The 22,753-nt window shown below is 44.0% G+C and overlaps 1 protein-coding gene across 1 annotated transcript in view; it reads left to right on the forward strand.

Annotated features, from left to right (window-relative positions):
- Positions 1-11,274: 11,274 nt before the first annotated feature.
- The window catches only part of LOC139838227 (uncharacterized), a 32,754-nt gene continuing 21,275 nt past the window's right edge, over positions 11,275-22,753 (forward strand). The window contains exon 1 of the mRNA XM_071827610.1: positions 11,275-11,295. Coding sequence (XP_071683711.1) covers positions 11,275-11,295 — 21 coding nt within the window. The remainder of the gene's footprint in view (positions 11,296-22,753) is intronic.

Here is a 22,753-nt window from a genome sequence, read left to right on the forward strand (position 1 = left end):
CTCTCTCCCTCTCACGCGCGACCGAACCCTAACCCTAGCCGCTCTGGCGACCCGCGTCTCCGCCGCCGTCGCCGCTCGATTCCGGCGAGATTCGCCGGACCTGGCCCCCGCCATGGTGCGCAGCCGACGCGCCCCACGACGGCGGTCAATCCTATCCGCGTCGATCTGACGCGGACGACCAGCTGCCCTCGGCCTCGACCCCCTTCGCTCTGGTTGCCTGACGTGGAGATCCACGGCGATCTCGTCGCCGCCGACGTTCCTGGTGCCGCGGCTTGGCCGTAGGCCTCGTCGTGCCTGCGCTGGAGCCTCCGTACTTCGGCGACCGCCTGGCTTGGCCATGGCTTGGCGCTGCCATGGCCAGGCTGTGCCGCCGTACCGCCATGGTGACGCCGTGGCACTGCTCCAGGTTAGTACGCCTCCATCTTCTCACTTTCTTCCTCCTCCTCTATGCCATGCTCTAGTTACTAGCCTGCCTCTCCTCATGGAGATGCTGGCACTGCCGTGCTGCTGTTGCTTCTGCGCCTCTGTGTGCCTTGCGCCAAGCCAGCTCTGGTGCTGTGTTAGCTGCTGCTATGCGTATGCTGCTGCTGTGCATTTACCATGGATTCTGGCTGATGTGCTATGCTATTGTGCTCTATAGCTTGCTGTTGCAACTCATGAGCTCTTGTTCAGGAGCATACTGTGATGCTTTGCTTTATTTATTTGTTACTGCTGCTGCTATCTTGCTCCTGCCTCTCCTGTGTGTGCAATTACTTCTCCCTGGCTTGATCATGATGCATGATCCTTGCCTTTGGCAAGTGTCAGTGTCTCTGTTCTTGATGCTATCTTCACCAATTACTCAAGTGTATTCATTTATGGTGTTCTGGCTTGTTGGCAATGTGTAATTCTTGTAAATTTATAAGAGCCAGTACCCCAGAGTGCTTTTCTGTGTGCTATAATTTCTAGACATGCTCCCTTGAGCATGCCTGTTACAAGATGCCACCATCCTTGGATGGTTTGCTCCTGTATATGACTGATGTAATTATCTGTGATATATTTGTTCATGTCCTGTGGCTGATTAATTCATATTGGTAAGATGTTGGTGCTAGGATTGATTCTAGCATGATTTAACATGCTCTAGTGGGCTCTGGTGATCAAATGATCATCAACAGTTGGTCAGTGTATGGTTTAATTGTTGCCTGTGCCTTGCTGTTACTTGACTCTATGTATGTGTGTGGCACAGATCAGTGCAAGTGCTTGCTCAAGCATCAGCTGACACTAGCAGTGATCCATTGGATCATTAGCATGAGTCTGTTTTATGATTTACCTGTTAACCTCAATTATCTATGTTGCTTTAATTGATTCAGTGGATAATTGATGTGAACTATACAGTGATGATCATCACAGTTGGTTGGATTAGGCTAGATGGATGCCCACAGTGATTGGGAACCCTAGCCCTTCTTTGAACCCAATCAGGGTGATGATATATGTATTTGGCTTGTTGAGGTGGTTGATCTAGGGTTTGAGGTGACCCTGGCAGTAGTCTTGTGCTGCCCTAGGGTAGCTCCCCTATTTGTTGGCTTGCTGTTGCTTACCAAATGTTTTCTGGGTGATCCATTTATTGGATTGCCAGTGACTCTTGATGTTGAAATCAAACAGACAGTATTCTGTCTAAATCTGATGGTTAATTAGCTGTAGGTGCTAGGTGTGTGGGCTAGGCTAGTCTATGACTTCATCTTTTGCTGGATTTCTTCAGTTATGCACTGTTTTGCATGACTGATGTTCCCATAGGATGATTTCCTAGAGTCTTTACCCATATTTGCTTGCACCAAATGGCTTTGTAGCCAGATGATGACACAATCTTGGGTATCACACCCTGTTGATCATGTGTGCTTGATGCATATGCTTATATATGAACAAAACCATCTGGTTTGTCCATGATGCTTGGTATACCTCACTCCAGCTCCTAGAAATAGTGTGTTGGTGTAGAGGTTTTGCTTCTGGTGGTTTGCTTGACTTGCCCTGCTCCTCCTTGTGGCTTGTGATTCTTGGTTTGGTTCAGTGGTGAGTTTGGACAGATTGAACAGCACTGGCTGTTCTTCCTGTTCTAGCTGTTCTTGGTGTTCTTGGTGACTTACCCTGTTGCTTGTCGATGGATGAAGCAAATAGCTAGGGTTTGGCTCTGAAAAGTTTATATATGGTGCTCCCTTGCTCTCCCTGGTCGACAGCTTGGCCTGGCCACCCTTGGTGACTCCTCTCTGGCTTGTGTGTTGTACAGCATGCACACATGCAGTGTGAGCTGCCTGTGTGTGTGTGTGTGTGCACCTGATACTTTGCACTTGGCTGAGAGATGATCAGCTCGGCAGAGCTGATCCATACCCTCTCATTTTCATTATTCTTCTAACCTGCCAAGTGGCTATGCCACTTGGCATAACTTCTTTTTGTTTTGATTATGTGCAGGGCTCAACAATTGATCAAAATGGATATGGAGTTCATCAAATCCAAGATCAAGTGAAGATGAAGATCATCAGGCTCAAGCATCTTATGAAACTAGACTTGTAATTTAGGATAGGTCATTGATTGTAATCTTCTTTTATTTTTCAATTTCTCCAATTCTTGTAATGTGATGTAATATTCATTTATTTCCATTATGAATATTGTAAAGACAATGTATCTTGTGGTTAATCAATAAAGCTCAAGGTTTTCTCTAATGAGCTTGTCTTAATGTTTAAATTATTCATAATGTGTGTTATATATTATTTACTTAATGAATTTCCTCACAATTCAAATATTTAGGGTAATTATTTAATGTTTGAATTTGAAATTCAAATTCAACTTTGGTTTGAATTCAACCACGCCACTTAATTTAGAATTCAATCATGCAACTTAAGTTTGATGCAAACTCTCCTCTCTCTTCTCAAAACCCTAAACTAGTTAGATGAGAAACAAGTTTGTCGCACTCTCGAAACCCTAACCCTGTAAGGTGTCGAGAGAGAAACTTGTCCCCCTTCGATGCAGTTTTTGTTTAAAAGCGCGAAATTTCCCCAGAATTTATCATGCAATGCACATCCCTTTCTAAAATCTACCCCTCGATCGTCTCTAAACCTGGGACATTACACTACCTCGGCGACATGGACTTCTTCGACCGAGAGATCACCGCAGAAGAAGAAGAGAACGACGAGGAGGACGCGGACAACGAGGAGGACGCGGACGAGGACGTCGACATGGTCGACTACGACCACGACGACGGCGGGCCGGCGTGGGATCCGGAGACCCAGCCGCCGGACCTTTCCGAGGATGAGGCCATTGCCATGGCACTGGCCAACAGCGCGCAGGACGAGCTCAACGAGCTCTCTTTGTGGGAGGGGCTCGCAATCCAGCTGCGGGAGTCAGCGCTCGCGCAGGGGAGGCCGGCGACTCCTCCGGCTACGCCGACGCGTTCCAACGACCGCGCTCCGCCTGCTGCTCCGGCGTGGGATCCCTGGCCACAGCCTCCTGCCCATGCGGCGGTACCTCCTCCACCGCCAGCGTACGAGCTTCCATGGCCGACGCCGGAGTTCATTAACCTCGTCAGCGACGACGACCAGTAGGCAGCAGCAACTTTTAGCACGCCTTTATGGCGTTTTTATGTTTTTTTTTAACGTAAATTATGGTTGCATGAATGAAAAAAAAAATTATGCGTCACACCGCTGGAGCCACCCCCCGACGCAAACGGACGCCCGGACGATTTCGACCATTTCGGCCGACACAAACGGACACGACGCGTCCATTTCGACGTCCGAAATGCGTCGCGCCGCTGGAGATGCCCTTATGCTGGGCAGGGCCTCGCAGCGCCCCGCTCCAATTAACTGCCTCCTCAGACCTGTCATTGCGCCCGTGTTAGGCCATTCATAACTGAAGGGAATTTTCAGAACGTAGGTACCGCTGAACCTGATATTACTTGCTCTAATATTAAGTTACATAGTGTACCAATCATTAAGTTACATAAAGTTCTTTCGGACTGATCATTCAGAACTTCTCATTTTGCCCGAGCTACATACTTACTAATTTGTGCATGAAAAATGACATACACACATACGTACATCATTTACATACAAAATTTAGTTCAAATTTTCCATTCAAATTTTAGAGACATGAAAACACGAATTTTGGATCCCACAGTAATTCGGGGTCAGGAATACCTGAGACCCACTGCGTATTTTTCATTCGCAATCCAGAATATTTATAGAGACTAGTTAAATATCCGTGCACTGCCAATGAATAGCAAAAACCTTCATACAGGAGAAAATCATTCACTTTTGTGACCACAACCAAAATTAGATGTGTTTCATTAAAGCTCAGTTCTGTAGAGAACCATTACACTTAACGTTGACCCTAGCTAGTAACTGTTCTTTCAGTGCATTGCCGTCATTTCATGAGGGCATCATTTGCTGTCTCATAAATCTAGGCCAACATAAATTTTTTTATGTCTCCCTCGTTGTCGTACAAGCGCAAAATAACTAACATAGGTACATAAACCATCATGCTAAATAGATGTGGGTTGTATGGATTGTGGAACATGTTATTTCGTAAGGGTGCGGAATTAGGTGGTTTCCACTTGTATCTGACAATACATTCCCTTTTTTCCTTGTGTACTTTTTTTCGATACGACATGTAATGCAAAAAATGTTTTTTTATCCCCCCCCCCCCCCCCCCGCCCTTCCACATCCACATCCACATTAGAAGATAAACACATGTCTTCCCTCTTTCTCGCACTTCACTCATCCGCTTGCCCTAGACTCATAGGCCAACATTATGCCAACGATCTTGATTGTTTCCATAGCCTCTACCAACAAACGCCCCTACATTAAGTGTATCACTTTATGTGGACAATAATATGGCACATGTGCCACAACTGGTTGGGTTCCCCGATTTTGTGAAAATGAGAAGGGTTGTCTGATTTCTTGAAGATCGATTTTTATCTGCCCACCCTTACTTGCAGCTTCTTCAACCCAGATGTTTTTCTAGCATACATAGCAAGACATGAAAATTAATAGAAATACTTGCTATCAATTGAACAAAAGGAATACAGTGGTGCCATCGTATTCCCGTGTGTTGCTATGGCATAAAAAAATACATGAATATGGAGAAAAGTGAAATAGTTTAATTTGAAGGGTGATATTGTAGGAACATGTTTGATTATTATGAAATAGTTAGTGGCAAACTATACCCCTCTTCCACCTAATTCCTCGTCCCTTGTCTTCTCAAGTTACGTACAACACTCTACACCCTTTACCATTCTGCTCCACTACTATATTTCATGTACCCAACATATCGTTGACAAAGCTGAAAGCTTGTATTTCTTAATCGTCAAAATGCTCATCATTGCGAGGGCTCATGTGTGCTGGTGGGCAAGTAGAGTAGCAACAGCCACAAAAATTGAAAGCAAGAGAAAATACACATGATGCAAGTTCAGTAATAATAAGTTAGGAATATCTATGTCTCGGTTGGTCGAGAAGTTTTATGAATTTATTTGTACAGACCTAGAAACGTGTTCACTGTTTTAATCATCAGTTCATCTAGTAGAACATTTTAAAATTGTTCTTGTGGATTAACAATAATCTGATTGTCGGATAATTTTACAAATGTGTTCATACATATCTCTGCACTAGTTTGGGTTGTGCTTCTGCTCTAGTCGGATGGTGCATGAAATTAGCAAAAGTCACATCGTTCTCTTTGTATCCGTTTGTATCCATCCAGTTCAGTTATGAATTTGTTTGCAATATGATGCCTTACTATGTTTCTGAAGACCGGGTTACAAATTTGCAACCTGCCTGCGTATTTAACAGTCTAGTATCAAAGAAAAGCTTAGATTGCAAGTAGTAACTCGGTCGAGTACATCAGACTAAAACTGTGACTTTCGTCACCTCCGGTTCGTTTATACTGCCCATCTACGCAAGTAGTAACTCGATCAAGTACATCGGACAACTAAAACTGCGAAGGCTTCGCACGCAGCTGTAGTCATCCAACCCAACCGCACCATGATCAGAAGAGAGCTCTCCTACCTGCGTGCTGTTGGTGGTTACACGAGCATCATTGGCGATTCGGTGTACATCGCGTGTAGCAGCGCTCCACACCACCACCAGGGCCTCCTCCTGCTGCTCCCACCGGAGTTCTTGGATCTCACCAAGGACGACAACGGTGATAACAAGCATTGGGCTAGGGTTTTGGCCTATCTTAGTGTTTTTCCTCAATTTTTATATGTATGTAAATTAATTTTTTCTATTTCTTTCGTCGGACGGATCAAAACAGACATATTTCCGTCCAAAATACATCGGACCGCGCTGGAGATGCCCAGAGAGAGCGAGGAGTTGGGGTGTCCTAGCCACTGGGGAGAAGGTAATCTAGTGGTTGGCACATATGGGCCTTGCTGGTGGGTCTCAGGCTGCTTCTAGTGGGGAGTAACTTAGACTAGTAACATATGCCATGTTACTAGTCTAGGTTACTACCTTCATAGTGGGTAGTAACTTATATGTGGTATCATGTATTGCGTCATTTATTATGTTGTAAACTCATTTTGCCTTGGGGTGTGTGATGTTATGATAACATAGCTAGTTACCACCTCACTCTCTTTCTTCATTTATTCGTATGCCATGTCACCAAAATGCCTTGAGATGTGTGATGTTACTAGCTATGTTACTCCCACTATGAGCAGTCTTAAGCGTGCGTTGTCAGCTCAATTTTGATCCAACGGGGAGTGAGCACGCGGCAAGAGCAAGACTAGAAAGCGCCCAGCCAAGAAAAAGATTTTGCGTTTGGCAAAGTGCGACTTCTTGACTAAAGTGCACCTTAGGGGAAACTTGTGTACGTGGATGAATTTTACTCTTGCCTCAAAGGAACAAATGGTTGTTCCGTCACTTCCGTGTATATGTTCGAAATTGTGTGTAGATAGCCCAGAAAAAATACAGATTTAAACTTAAAGGATTTTCTTTTTACTCAATCAGGTAGCAACAATTGACTAGATACAGATTAATAGACTTTTTTTTTTGATAAAGGGAATATATTAATATCAAAAGATACCAATTACACCCAGCCTCTGCAACAACGCACCACCCTAATGACACTACGGATGCATACAGCTAAAAGGTAGAAAACAAAACTAAGAAACAAATGTCCTGCTACAGTATCTCGGGCCTAACAACAACAATACATCCACCACCAAGGCAACACCTAAAATACAGACTCTCCAAAAACGACACCTTCAAGAAGGGAACAATGCTCTAACACCATCGTCGCCCGATCAAAGACAGATTAATAGACATGATTAATAAACACATTACGTCAAAGAACAATGACTGATTTCATCATCATTTAATAAACAATTTTTTCAGGGGCATCTAAATGCACATTAAACGGTCCTGAATTGAATTGCGGAGACTAACATCTATAAGAAATCAAACAAAAGCACTAGCTAAGTAGCTATACCTCGCTACAGTCAAATGCCCATATGTCCAACACATCATCAGTTTTGCCTTGGGGGTGAGGCGGTGAGTTCGCTGAAATAGCCCTGTCGATGGAGATGCACCACCAGAGGAAGACGACGAGCATCACTGCCAATATCCACCAGAGGCAGCTGACGACGTGGAGATAGTTGAAACATAGTCCCCACAAAGTCGTCGTGGGGAGTATGGCAAATACTGCTGCAGGGCTATTGACGAGGACGCAGGCAACGGCTTTCGGCATGGCGCCCAAGTTGCGCACCCAACGCCAGCGGATGTGCAAGGCCATCAACCCCATGTATCCGAAGCCTAAGAAACCTGCCATGGAACTGTGGTTCCATGGATTCTCTAACTCCTTGTGGCTTAGTCGTTCCAACAGAATTATGGAGAAAACAGATACCAGTGCCATGTACGCGTCCTGGATGATCCATGCGTGAGCTGCTTGCTTGACCGGAGGCGGCGCAGACCACGACAGATGAAACTGGAAGGGCATGATGCGGTGGCTGGGGACGATAGATCTAGGGCAAGGTACGAGAGTCATGTACGATCCACGATATATGTATAGCGGTGAGGCCGCGAGGGCCGCCGATCGATCAATCAAGCATGATGCAGAATTAAACATTAAAGCCTCACTACTGTCGAAGTCCAGGCCCATCTCGCGTTTCTGTCTCTCACGCACACATTGGCGGGGATTCCTATTAGCCGCTAAACTTAGTTCAAGTGGATGAATTTTACTCTTGCCTCAAAGGAACAAATGGTTGTTCAGTGTATATGTTCGAAATTGTTTGTAGATAGCCCAGAAAAAATACAGATTTAAATATGGGATTTTCTTTTTTACCCAATCAGGTAGCAACAATTGACTACACTGACAAGATACAGATTAATAGACATGATTAATAAACACATTACGTCAAAGAACAATGACTGATTTCATCATCATTTAACAAACATTTTTTGCAGGGGCATCTAATATGCACATTAAACGGTCCTGAATTGAATTGCGGAGACTAACATCTATAAGAAATCAAACAAAAGCACTAGCTATACCTCGCTACAGTCAAATGCCCATATGTCCAACACATCGTCAGTTTTGCCTTTGGGGTGAGGCGGTGAGTTCGCTGAAATAGCCCTGTCGATGGAGATGCACCACCAGAGGAAGACGACGAGCATCACTGCCAATATCCACCAGAGGCAGCTGACGAAGTGGAGATCGTTGAAACATAGTCCCCACAAAGTTGTCGTAGCGAGTATGGAAAAGACTGCTGCAGGGCTGTTGACGAGGACGCAGGCGACGGCTTTCGGCATGGCGCCCAAGTTGCGCACCCAACGCCAGCGGATGTGCAAAGCCATCAACCCCATGTAGCCGAAGCCTAAGAAGCCTGCCATGGAACTCAGGCTCCATGGACTCTCTAACTCATCGTGGCTTATGCGTTCCAACAGAATTATGAAGGAAACAGACATCACTGCCATGTATGCGTCCTGGATGATCCATGCGTGAGCTGCTTGCTTGACCGGAGGCGGCGCAGACCACGACAGATGAAATTGGAAGGGCATGATGCGGTGGCTGGGGACGATAGATCTAGGGCAAGGTACGAGAGTCATGTACGATCCACGATATATGTATAGCGGTGAGGCCGCGAGGGCCGCCGATCGATCAATCAAGCATGATGCAGAATTAAACATTAAAGCCTCACTACTGTCGAAGTCCAGGCCCATCTCGCGTTTCTGTCTCTCACGCACACATTGGCGGGGATTCCTATTAGCCGCTCGCTGCGTCTCTTATCGCAGCGACGAGTACCCCTCCCAGCGGTAGGTAGTTTGTACAGTAAGAGCGGCAAAACGCGCCCGCGCAAAAAACCGCCAATTTGGCGGGCGCCCGCGCGAACCCCCAGCCACCGCGCGAAAATGGCGCGCGCTAATTTTTTTACCATGTCCGTGCTTTTGCGCTATCCCGCGCAGGAAACTTGCCGCGTCGGCTGCCGCGCGCTCTATAAACGCGACGCGCGCGCACGCCAACCGCCTGAACTTTCCGCATGGCGCTCCGCCTGTGCCTCTCTCTCTCTCTCTCTACCGCTCTGCCTCCCACGTCGACGGTCCGTCTTCGGCTCCGGCAAGATGCCTCCACGCCGCCGCTCCGCCTCCGGCTACCACGCGTTCGCGCGCGGCCAAGCGGCCGCTTCGACGCGGAGATCCTCTCCGGCGAGTAGCGCATCCGTCTCGGGACGTTTGACACGGCGCACGAGGCGGTGCAGGCCTACGATGTCGTCGCCTGGCGCCTCGGTCGCTCCCGCCAGCAGATGAACTTCCACGACGTCTGGACGCGGGAGCAGGCGGAGCAGCTCACGCCGCCATCGCCGGTCATTACGCGCGAGCAGCAGCGGCACCAACGGGAGCTCGAGCAGTGGCTCCTCATCGCCGAGCGCGACGAGCGCCTCTGCCTTGAGTGGGCGCGCCAGTTTCCCGAGGACGTCGCCGCGACGGAGGCGTTCTACGCGCAGAAGGAGGAGACGAAGGCGGCGGTGGCGGTGGCGACGAAGAAAAAGGCGAGCCGCGAGAAGCGCCGGGCAGAGTCCGCTGCGAGGAAGGCTGACAGGGCCGAGAAGGCGGCGAAGAGGGAGGAGGAGAAGAAAAACGGCGCAGGGCCATCCACCATCATCCTCTCCTCCTCCTCCTCCTTCGAGTGGACTTCGACGCTGGTGTCTGAGACAACTCCGAGCAGCCACTCGTCGGACTTCGACTGGGATTCGGAGTAGGATTAGAGTAGTTTAAAATAAAATGTCGCGCCATATCGTCGAACTTTTAAATATATTTCATATTTTCAATTAAATTTTCGTATTTTGTTTGATTTGTTTTATTTATTTTGAAACGAAAATGGTCGAAGTAGCCGTTCGCACCGCGCTGTGCATAATGGCGCGCCCGGTGGAGGAGCATTTTTTCGCCCGAGCACGCACCGCAAAATGCCGCTTCCGGCGAGACAACTTTCACCGCAGCGCGCGCTATCTGTTTACAGCGCGCTAGAATCTAGGTATAGCGCGGCCGATTTTTACCGCGCCTGTTGGAGATGCTCTAAGAGCAACTCTATCACATTACGTAAATTTGAATCCGTAAATACACACGACTACATGACTGAAAACGCGATTTTACACCATCTAGTGTAGGGACGGTGTCCTATTATATATCATCTTGTAAACCTAAAATTAAGCTGGTGAAAGCTACTTTTTGGTGATGTAAAGTTATAGGGCACCTTTTTTTGTCTAGTTAAAATAGTGTGCTATAGCAGATAGCCGTGACAATTTTTGAAGCTATGAAAGGTTATAGCTGGGCTATAGCAGGCTAAAGCAATATAATTGATTTGTTAAATAAGGAAAAAATTGAGCATATATATATATACTACTCTCTGGGGGTTAAATAGCGCATCCCTATATATAGAAAATTGATAAATTCATAACACAATAACATCTTCGCATGAGAGATACACATAATCAAGAAATAGTTCACACATAGTTAAATATATAGTTTCAACATCATTACGTAGTTCAGGACATAGTTATGTCCGTAAAGTACATAACAAGATCAAGGTCTTCACAGATACAACAAGTTCACGCATACAACAAGCAGTAACAGTTTCAGATAACCAGCAAGATATGCATTCTATCAATGTAAGTCAGCTGAAGCATCGGAGAGAATGTCATTACCGCGGCGAGGAGAGCTTAGGGAGATATTGAGAACCTCGACACCTCTGTTCAGCGGCGTGGTGACTAGATTGAGCACCTCCGACAGCGAGGACGTCTGGATTCATCGGCGACGACGCGCCGCCATGGTCACCTATGGTAGTCTCGTATCCTGCCTAGTTTGAGATAAGGGACAGGGGATTTTTATCGCTAGGGTTAGCTTGTGATGGGATTCGTAGCATTGAAAACAAAAAATTTCCTACCGCAAGAACGAAAACACAAGCCAAGATCTAATCTAGTAGACGGTAGCAATGAGGAGATGAAGAGACTAACCCTCGAAGTTCGCAAAGCTTAACGAGATTAGATCTCGGGGTGGATGTAGTCGATCACTTGCCGCTTGCAAAACATCGTAGAAGATCTTGACGGTGCCACAATCGGGCAGCACCTCCGTACTCGGTCACACGTACGGTATTGATGAAGACGACGTCCTCCTCCCAGCGGGCAGCGGAAGTAGTAGATCCTCCTCGGAATCCCGGCAGCACGACGGCGTGGTGGCGGTGGTGGTGGAGAACTCCGGCAGGGTTTCGCCTACGCGCTGCGGGAGTTGTATGTGGAGGAGGGGCGCTAGGGTTTGGGGAGAGGCTAGGGTTTGGGGCGTCGGCCACTTGGGGGCTGCGGCCTTGGAGGCTTGGTGTGGCCGGTCCCCTCCCCTTGGCTCCTCATTATATAGGTAGAAATCCCCAAGAGTTGTAGTCTAAGTCTTTGAATAAGACCCCAACAACAAAACCTCCCAAAAGTGGGAAACCTACTCAAGGGGGGAGTCCTACTCAAGGTGGGGCTCCCACCTTTCCTTGAGGTGGGGTGGCCGGCCACCTCAGGTGGAGCCCACCTGGGACTCCTCCCCTTAGGGTTGGCCGGCCAAGCTTGAGGAGTCCCTCCGGGACTCCACCTTCCATAGTGCTTTTCTTTCGGACTTTTCTAGAACCTTCTAGAACCTTCCATAAATGCACCGGATCATTTTCAAACTTGTAAAATGACTTCCTATATATGAATCTTATTCTCCGGACCATTCCGGAACTCCTCGTGATGTCCTGGATCCCATCCGAGACTCCGAACAAATCTTCGAACTCCATTCCATATTCCATATCTATTCAAACGACATCAAACCTTAAGTGTGTCACCCTACGGTTCGCGAACTATGCAGACATGGTTGAGACTTCTCTCCGACCAAAAACCAATAGCGGGATCTGGAGATCCGTAATGGCTCCCACATATTCAACGATGAATTAGTGATCGAATGAACCATTTACATACGATACCGATTCCCCTTGTCACACGATATTTTACTTGTCCGAGGTTTGATCATCGGTATCTGATACGTCTCAAACGTATCCATAATTTCTTATGTTCCATGCTACTTTTATGATGATACTCACATGTTTTATACACATTATATGTCATTATTATGCATTTTCCGGCACTAACCTATTGACGAGATGCCGAAGAGCCAGTTGCTGTTTTCTGCTGTTTTTGGTTTCAGAAATCCTACAAAGGAAATATTCTCGGAATTGGACGAAATCAACGCCCAGGGGCTTATTTTTCCACGAAGCTTTCAGAAGACCGAGGGAGAAACGAAGTGGGGCCACGGGGCGCCACCGCACTAGGGCGGCGCGGCCTAAGGGGGCCCGCGCGGCCCTAGCGTGTGGGGCCCCCGTGACTCCTCCGACTCCGCCCTTCCGCCTACTTAAAGCCTTCGTCGCGAAACCCTCTGTACCGAGAGCCACGATACGGAAAACCTTCCAGAGACGCAGCCGCCGCCAATCCCATCTCGGGGGATTCAGGAGATCGCCTCCGGCACTCTGCCGGAGAGGGGAATCATCTCCCGGAGGGCTCTTCATCGCCATGATCGCCTCCGGATCGATGTGTGAGTAGTTCACCCCTGGACTATGGGTCCATAGCAGTAGCTAGATGGTTGTCTTCTCCTCGCTGTGCTATCATGTTAGATCTTGTGAGCTGCCTATCATGATCAAGATCATCTATTTGTAATACTACATGTTGTGTTTGTTGGGATCCGATGAATATTGAATACTATGTCAAGTTGATTATCAATCTATCATATATGTTGTTTATGTTCTTGCATGCTCTCCGTTGCTAGTAGAGGCTCTGGCCAAGTTGATACTTGTAACTCCAAGAGGGAGTATTTATGCTCGATAGTGGGTTCATGCCTCCATTGAATCTGGGACAGTGACAGAAAGTTCTAAGGTTGTGGATGTGATGTTGCCACTAGGGATAAAACATCGATGCTTTGTCTAAGGATATTTGTGTTGATTACATTACGCACCATACTTAATGCAATCATCCACACTATACATCTAATCCTTTGTTTGCAGCAAGCCGGTGAGATTGACAACCTCACTGTTACGTTGGGACAAAGTACTTTGATTGTGTTGTGCAGGTTCCACGTTGGCGCCGGAATCCCTGGTGTTGCGCCGCACTACACTCCGTCACCAATGACCTTCACGTGATCCTTGACTCCTACTGGTTCGATAAACCTTGGTTTCTTACTGAGGGAAACTTGCTGCTACACGCATCACACCTTTCACTTGGGGTTCCCAACGGGCGCGTGCTTTACGCGTATCAAGCTAAATTTCTAGCGCCGTTGCCGGGGAGATCAAGACACGCTGCAAGGGGAGTCTCCACTTCCAATCTCTTTACTTTGTTTTTGTCTTGCTTTACTTTACTTTATTTACTACTTTGTTTGCTGCACTAAAACAAAACACAAAAAAATTAGTTGCTAGCTTTACTTTATTTACTATCTTGTTTGCGTTCTCTATATCAAAAACACAAAAAAATTAGTTACTTGCATTTACTTTATTTACCTTTTGTTTATTTCATCATGTTTCCTCCTAAGTACACTCTAAAAGACATACCGGTAGGACGAGGGTCTATAATTGGAAGAGATAATATAGAAGATTTTTTTACTCATGTTAGTACAGGTGAAGATTTTGAAGATAGACACTTGGTAGAACTTGCTCCTACTTATGAAATTGCTGCTGCTTCTTTAGTACACATGTTGGAAACTAAATTTGTTAATCTCAATCCTATAATTCAGCATATGTTTCTTACACTCTCTGATATGGAGGAAGGAGAAAAGAAAGATTTTGTCTTAGAAACCCTTCTTAAAGAATTTGGTGGTGTAGCAAGAGAGGCTAGAAAAGTCTTTATTAAATATAAGATGCTTGGCTCTTACACCAACTTTGCTAGTACCCTTGAAAACATGGACATTGATAGAATAAAGTACACTAATAATGTTAATGATGGAGGGGAGATTAAGACATCAATACCCTGCAAGCTCCTAGGAATGCATGAAGCCCTAGAAAATAACTACGGTTGGCTTGTTCCTGAAAATTTGTTTGATGAGAATAGCAAGCCTAAGAGTAATGAAAAAGGAGCCTCTGAAACTTACATAGATAAGATACAATGCATAGTTGAGAAAATTCCAAACTCCTCTGTCGATGCTTCATCTCTTGATAATACTTGATTCAAACTTTCTGCGCCAAGCTGAAAGGCGTTAAAGAAAAGCGCTTATGGGAGACAACCCATTATTTTACTACATCACTTTTGTTTTATATTTGAGTCTTGGAAGTTGTTACTAATGTATAAACCTCTCCTTATCTTTATTTTATTGCATTGTTGTGCCAAGTAAAGTCTTTGATAGTAAAATCAATACTAGATTTGGATTACTGCGTAGAAACAGATTTCTTGCTGTCACGAATTTGGGCAGGTTTCTCTGTAGGTAACTCAGAAAAATCTGCCAATTTACGTGCGTGATCCTCCGATATGTACGCAACTTTCATTCAATTTGAGCATTTTCATATGAGCAAGTTAAGTGCCCCTGAAAAATTCGTCTTTACGGACTGTTCTGTTTTGACAGATTCTGCCTTTTATTTCGCATTGCCTGTTTTGCTATGTTTGATGGATTTCTTTATTCCATTAACTTTCAGTAGCTTTGTGCAATGTCCAGAAGTGTTAAGAATTATTATGTCACCTCTGAATATATGGATTTTCAATTATGCACTAACCCTCTAATGAGTTTGTTTCGAGTATGGTGTGGAGGAAGTTTTCAAGGGTCAAGAGAGGAGGATGATACAATATGATCAAGAAGAGTGAAAAGTCTAAACTTGGGGATGCCCCCGTGGTTCATCCCTGCATATTTTAAGAAGACTCAAGCATCTAAGCTTGGGGATGCCCAAGGCATCCCCTTCTTCATCGACAACTTATCAAGTCACCTCTAGTGAAACTATATTTTTATTCAGTCACATCTTATGTGCTTTACTTGGAGCGTCTGTTTGCTTTTATTTTTGTTTTTGTTTGAATAAAATCGGATCCTAGCATTCTTTATGTGGGAGAGAGACACGCTCCGCTGTTTCGTATGAACACATATGTTCTTAGCTTTATTTTTAATGTTCATTGCGAAGGTTGAACTACTTCGTTCATTGATATATGGTTGGAAACGGAAAATGCCGCATGTGGTAATTGGTATAATGTCTTGAATAATTTGATACTTGGCAATTGTTGTGCTCATATAGATCATGTTTAAGCTCTTGCATCATGTACTTTGCACCTATTAATGAAGAACTACATAGAGCTTGTTAAAATTTGGTTTGCATGATTGGTCTCTCTAAGTCTAGATATTTTCTGGTTAAGGTGTTTGAACAACAAGGAGACGATGTAAAGTCTTATAATACTTACAATATGTTCATATGTGAGTCTTGCTGCACCGTTTTATACTTGAGTTTGCTTCAAACAACCTTGCTAGCCTAGCCTTGTATTGAGAGGGATTCTTCTCGTGCATCCAAATCCTTGAGCCAAAAACTATGCCATTTGTGTCCACCATACCTACCTACCACATGGTATTTCTCTGCCATTCCAAAGTACATTACTTGAGTGCTACCTTTAAACTTCTATTCTTTGCCTTTACAATACATAGCTCATGGGAAAATAGCCTTAAAAACTATTGTGGTGAAGAATATGTACTTATGTATCTTATTTCTTAATAAGTTGCTTGTTGAGCGGTAACCATGTTTCTGGGGACGCCATCAACTTTTACCTTTGTTGAATATCATGTGAGTTGCTATGCATGTTCGTATTGTCTGAAGTAAGGGCGATTTTCATGAACAAATGGTTTGAGTATGCATATTGTTAGAGAAGAACATTGTGCCGCTAACTAAAGCCATGAATCATGGTGGAAGTTTCAGTTTGGGCACAAATCTTCAATCTCTTATGAGAATATTATCTGTTGTTAAATGCTTAAACATTAAAAGAGGAGTCCATTATCTGTTGTCTATGTTGTCCCGGTATGGGTGTCTAAGTTGATAATGATTAAAAGCGAGAAATCCAATGCGAACTTTCTCCTTAGACCCTTGTACAGGCGGCATAGAGGTACCCCTTTGTGACACTTGGTTGAAACATATGTTATGCAATGATAATCCATGTTAATCCAAGCTAATTAGGACAAGGTGCGGGCACTATTAGTATTCTATGCATGAGGCTTGCAACTTATAAGATGTCTTATACATAACACATATGATTTATTACTACCGTTGACAAAATTGTTTCTATGTTTTCAAAATGAAAAGCTCTAGCACAAAAATAGTAATCCATGCTTCCCTCTGCGAAGGGCCATTCTTCTACTTTATTGTTGAGTCAGTTTACCTATTCTTTCTATCTTAGAAGCAAACACTTGTGTAAACTGTGTGCATTGATTCTTACATGCTTACCTATTGCACTTGTTATATTACTTTGTGTTGACAATTATCCATGAGATATACATGTTGAAGTTGAAAGCAACCGCTGAAACTTATATCTTCCTTTGTGTTGTTTCAAAGCTTTCTACTAAGAATTTATTGCTTATGAGTTAACTGTTATGCAAGTCTTATTGATGCTTGTCTTGAAAGTATTATTCATGAAAAGTCTTTGCTATATGATTCAGTTGTTTACTCATTGTGTTCATCATTGCTTCGAATCGCTGCATTCATCTCATGTGCTTTACAATAGTATTGATCAAGATTATGATAGCATGTCACTTCAGAAATTATCCTTGTTATCGTTTACCTACTCGAGGGCGAGTAGGAACTAAGCTTGGGGATGCTTGATACGTCTCAAACGTATCCATAATTTCTTATGTTCCATGCTACTTTTATGATGATACTCACATGTTTTATACACATTATATGTCATTATTATGCATTTTCTGGCACTAACCTATTGACGAGATGCCGAAGAGCCAGTTGATGTTTTCTGCTATTTTTGGTTTCAGAAATCCTACAAAGGAAATATTCTCGGAATTGGACGAAATCAACGCCCAGGGGCTTATTTTTCCACGAAGCTTCCAGAAGACCGAGGGAGAAACGAAGTGGGGCCACGGGGCGCCGCCACACTAGGGCGACGCGGCCTAAGGGGGGCCCGCGTGGCCCTAGCGTGTGGGGCCCTGATACGTCCAAAACGTATCTACTTTCCCGAACACTTTTGCTATTGTTTTGCCTCTAATTTGTGTATTTTGGATGCAACTAACACGGACTAACGCTGTTTTCAGCAGAACTGTTCTGGTGTCTCGTTTTTGTGCAGAAATCCAACTTTCGGGAAAATCCTCTGAATTTGTGCAGAAGGCCCTATTTTCCCAGAGAACTGACGGAGCCAGAAGGACAAACCAGGTGGAGGCCCGAGGGCCCCACACCATAGGGCGGCGCGGCCCAGGGGGGGCCCGCGCGGCCATGTGGTGTGGCCCCCTCGGCCGGCCTCCGACGCCCTCCTTCGGACTATTTATCGGCCTCGACCTAAAAACGCACGGGGAGAAGTCGAAGTCGCCAGAAACCCTCCAGAACGCCGCCACATCGCGAAACTCCGTCGCGGGAGCCAGAAGTCTGCGTTCTGGCACTCCGCTGGGACGGGGAATTGGAGGAGATCATCGCCGCCATCACCGCCAACGCCTCTACATCAACCAGCCATGTTTCCCCCATCCATGTGTGAGTAATTCCCCCACTGTAGGCCGAAGGGGATGGTAGGGATTGGATGAGATTGGTCATGTAATAGCATAAGATTGTTAGGGCATAGTGCCTAGTGTCCGTAATTGGTATTTTGATGATATTGTTGCAACTTGTTATGCTTAATGCTTGTCACTAGGGCCCGAGTGCCATGATCTCAGATCTGAACATGTTATTGTTTCATCATGATATTCATTGTTTATTGATCTTACCTGCAAGTTGTATACACATGTCGCTGTCCGGAACCGATGGCCCCGAAGTGACAGAAATCGGGACAACCGGAGGGAATGGTAGCGATGTGAGGATCACATGTGTTCACAGAGTGTTAATGCTTTGCTCCGGTACTCTATTAAAAGGAGTATCTTAATATCCAGTAGTTTCCCTTGAGGCCCGGCTGCCACCGGCTGGTAGGACAAAAGATGTTGTGCAAGTTTCTCATTGCGAGCACGCACGACTATATATGGAACACATGCCTATTGATTGCTTTGTACTTGGACACCGTTTTATTATTATCTGCAAATGCCCTGCTATGATTGTTACATGAGTTTCTCTCATCCATGCAACGCCCGTCATCCGTCCCCGTGCCTACAGTATTTTAATCCTGCTGTTTACTAAAATCACTACTGCTGTCTCTCGTTACTCGTTGTCGTTATTTCACCATCGCTACTGCTATAAAACTCGTTACTATCGATAAACCCTTGCGAGCAAGTCTGTTTCCAGGTGCAGCTGAATTGACAACTCCGCTGTTAAGGCTTCCAAGTGTTCTTTGTCTCCCCTTGTGTCGAATCAATAAATTGGGTTTTACTTCCCTCGAAGACTGTTGCGATCCCCTATACTTGTGGGTCATCAAGACTATTTTCTGGCGCCGTTGCCGGGGAGCATAGCTTTATTTGGAAGTTCACTTGGATTAATATTGTTCGCTGCAAATTCTCCATCATGGGTAAACCTCGCGATACTAAGGTCGCCATATTACCATCCACTACAAGAAAAGGTACAATTCTGAATACCTCCGCTACACTTGATTCACCATCTGTGATTGATAAACTTGTTTCACCGCCACATGCTCCACAAGTTGGTACGTCTGCTGAATCTGAAAACTCTCATAATATTGATAATATTTCTGCTGTGCTTGATGATAGTGGTTCTTTGGGATCCTTTCTAGATGCTACAATTGCTAGGTCTAGACAAATTGAAAATACTGAAACTCCTAATGCTACTACACCTGTTAATTCACCTGAACTTGATTATTTTAGTGATGATCCTGATGAAGATTATGTGGAGCTTAATGATGATTTTATTGAAAAATGCAATGCTACTACTGATGCAAGAAAAATTAAAAAGTTGCTTGCAGAACATGCTGTTAGATATAAACTGTCTCCTGATCCTAAGTTTGCCACATCTCCCATAAACATTAAGGATAAAGATTATGATTTTTCTCTTGATCTATCTCATATAGCTATTGTTGAGAAAACACCCTTTTGTGGTACTGAAAAAGAAAGTGCTGTTGAACACATGACTGAGTTATCTACTCTAAGTAGCTTGTTTTCTGATGATGTCAAGATGCGTACTTACTTTGTTGCTAAAATCTTTCCATTTTCATTAAAGGATGACGCTAAAACTTGGTATAATAGTTTGCCACCTAATTCTATTAAAAGTCCAAAAGAACTGCTTGATGTTTTCTTCCGTAAATACTTTCCTGCTAGTGCTCAACATATTGCTTTGCAGAGAATTTATAATTTTAACCAGAAAGATGGAGAGAAATTGCCTGAGGCTTGGGCGAGATTTTGCTCTCTTATTAGAGCTCGGCCTGACCATGATTTGGAAAAGCATGATTTACTTGATATATTTTATAGTGGACTAACCATTGAGTCTAGGGCATACCTGGATAGTTGTGCTGGTTGTGTTTTCAGGAAAAGAACTTCAGACGACGCTGAAGAATTATTGGCTAAAATAGGCCGGAATCATGATGATTGGACTACGCCTGAACCAACTCCAACGCCAATATTGAAGAAGAGGGGTATGATTAAATTGAATGATGAAGATATGAGGGAAGCCAAGAAGTCTCTCAAGGAGAAAGGTATTAAACCTGAAGATGTGAAGAATCTTCCTCCCATAGAAGATATATGTGAGATAATTCCCCCTTCATCCATGATTGAGGTAAACTCCCTTCAACGCTTTACTAGGGAAGATATTCCGTATTCGAAACCTCCTGCACAATGCTTAGATGAGTTTGATAATTATATTGTTAAGCAAGAAAATTTTAATATGAGAGTAGAGAATCATTTAATGGAAAATTCTCGAGCTATTAGTGAATTGCATGATATTGTAGAAAGAACCTCCAATGATGTTAAGATGCTTGTTAAACATTTTCATATGATTCAAACTCAAATTGATCAACTCACTAAAGTGCAAAATGACTTGTTGGGGAATAATTCTAAAGAGAAACATGCTTATGAAGTAACAACTAGAGGTGGTGTCTCTACCCAGGATCCTCTATATCCTGAAGGGCATCCCAAAAGAATTGAACAAGATTCTCAACGCATTGAACCTAGTGCTCCTTCTAAGAAGAAAAAGAAGAAGAAACATAAAAATGTTGTAGAATCCTCTGAACCTGCTAATGATCCTAATAGTATTTCTATTTCTGATGCTGAAACTGAAAGTGGTAATGAACATGATAAAGATAATGATAAGAATGATGCTTCTGATAAAGAAGAGGTAGAAGATGAACCCGAAAAGCATGCTAAAAATAAAAAGTACACTAAAGAAGATTTTATTGCTGAGAAACATGGTAATGAAAGAGAACCTTGGGTTCAAAAGCAAATGCCTTTTCCTGCTAAGAAACTGAAATCAAAGGAAGAAGAACACTATAATAAATTTTGTGATTGGATGAAACCTTTATTCTTGCAAATCCCTTTGACTGATGCTATTAAATTGCCACCTTATTCGAAGTATATGAAAGATATTGTTACTAACAAAAGGAAAATCCCCAATGAGGAAATTTCCACTATGCTTGCTAATTACTCTTTCAATGGCAAAGTTCCAAAGAAGTTGGGCGACCCAGGTATACCTACTATTCCTTGTTCTATTAAGAATAATTATGTTAAGACTGCTGTATGTGACTTTGGAGCCGGTGTTAGTGTTATGCCTTTTTCTCTTTATAAGAGACTTTACTTAGATAAGTTGATACCTACTGATATATCTTTGCAAATGGCTGATAAATCTACTGCTATTCCTGTTGGTATATGTGAGGATGTTCCTGTTCAAGTTACTACTAACTGCTTGATATTAACTGATTTTGTTGTGCTGGAAATGCCTGAAGATGATAATATGTCTATTATTCTTGGGAGACCTTTTCTTAACACCGCAGGGGCTGTTATTGATTGCAATAAAGGAAAGGTTACTTTCAATGTTGATGATAGGGAGCATACCGTTTATTTTCCCAAGAGGATTGAGAAAGCGTGTGGAGTTAATACTATTTCTAATGTGAGAACTATCAAAGTGGGAACTATTGATTGTCCTATATATGAGCCTAAAGAAGAATATCAAACTCTCGTGATTGGATCCATATCAATACAATTCAAGGTAACATGATTGATTTGAGGTTTATTTCTTCTTATGCTATGTAAAATTTATTTGGTGGCAAGACTTGATCAACCTTGTTAACGAATACCTTTCATATGCATAGAAGAGGTAAACAACATCTCTTTCTTCCTCCACTTGCTCTAGTTGCTGTAGCACTTTTAATTTGCAAAGTTCCTTAGTTAATTGGAGATTTCAAAAATTTTCCTGGCCAGTAATAATAAATTAAATACCCAGAAATGTGCATTTTTCAAAGTTTTCAAAAATTCACAGAAATTATACCGTTGGTCCTATTTTTCGACGAGGCACCTGGGAGCACCAGAGGATGACCTGTGGGGCACCCTCTGGTGCCACACCACAGGCCGGCGCAGCCAAGGAGGGGGGGGGGGGCGCCACCTTGTGGTGTGGGCCCCTCCTTGCCCCACTTTGCCATCTCTTTCTCCCAGCACCTTCTCTCTCCCGAAAAAACTCGTACCAGGTTCCTCTCACTCACGTTTTTGCTCAAGAGCTCCAGATTTCTCGATCTCTTTGTTCAGCCCAGATTTCTTGCTGAAATTTGGCACATTTGCTCCTTGGTATGTGACTCCTCCACCCATCCAAGTAGAATTTTGTTTGGTTGAGTATATCTTGAATATTTTGCTGCTGTAGGTAACATGTTTAGTGAGCTTGCATGCTTGTTCTAAGTGGTAGAAACTAGTTTTGATGCATGATTAGTACTCTAGCAAGTTCCTATGGTAGTTTCCCTCAATTATATGTCACCAAATCAAATTTTTATATTGTTTGTTGAAATTTCAGAAAATGGAGTGGAATAGATATCAATTGAACCAACAAGAATTGGAAGTCCAACAAGTTATGAGAGTCAATCGTGAAGAGGGAGTATACCCCTCTTACTACCCGTCTTGGATTTCATGAGAAGCGCGGGAATATTTGAAGATGTTCAAAGCCTAATTTCTCGTGCAGGGCTGAGTGACTTTGTTGAAGGAGAGCCAAGACAATATGCAAA

The sequence above is a fragment of the Lolium perenne genome, chromosome 3, assembly GCF_019359855.2.
Source record: "Lolium perenne isolate Kyuss_39 chromosome 3, Kyuss_2.0, whole genome shotgun sequence".
Lineage (NCBI taxonomy): Eukaryota > Viridiplantae > Streptophyta > Magnoliopsida > Poales > Poaceae > Lolium > Lolium perenne.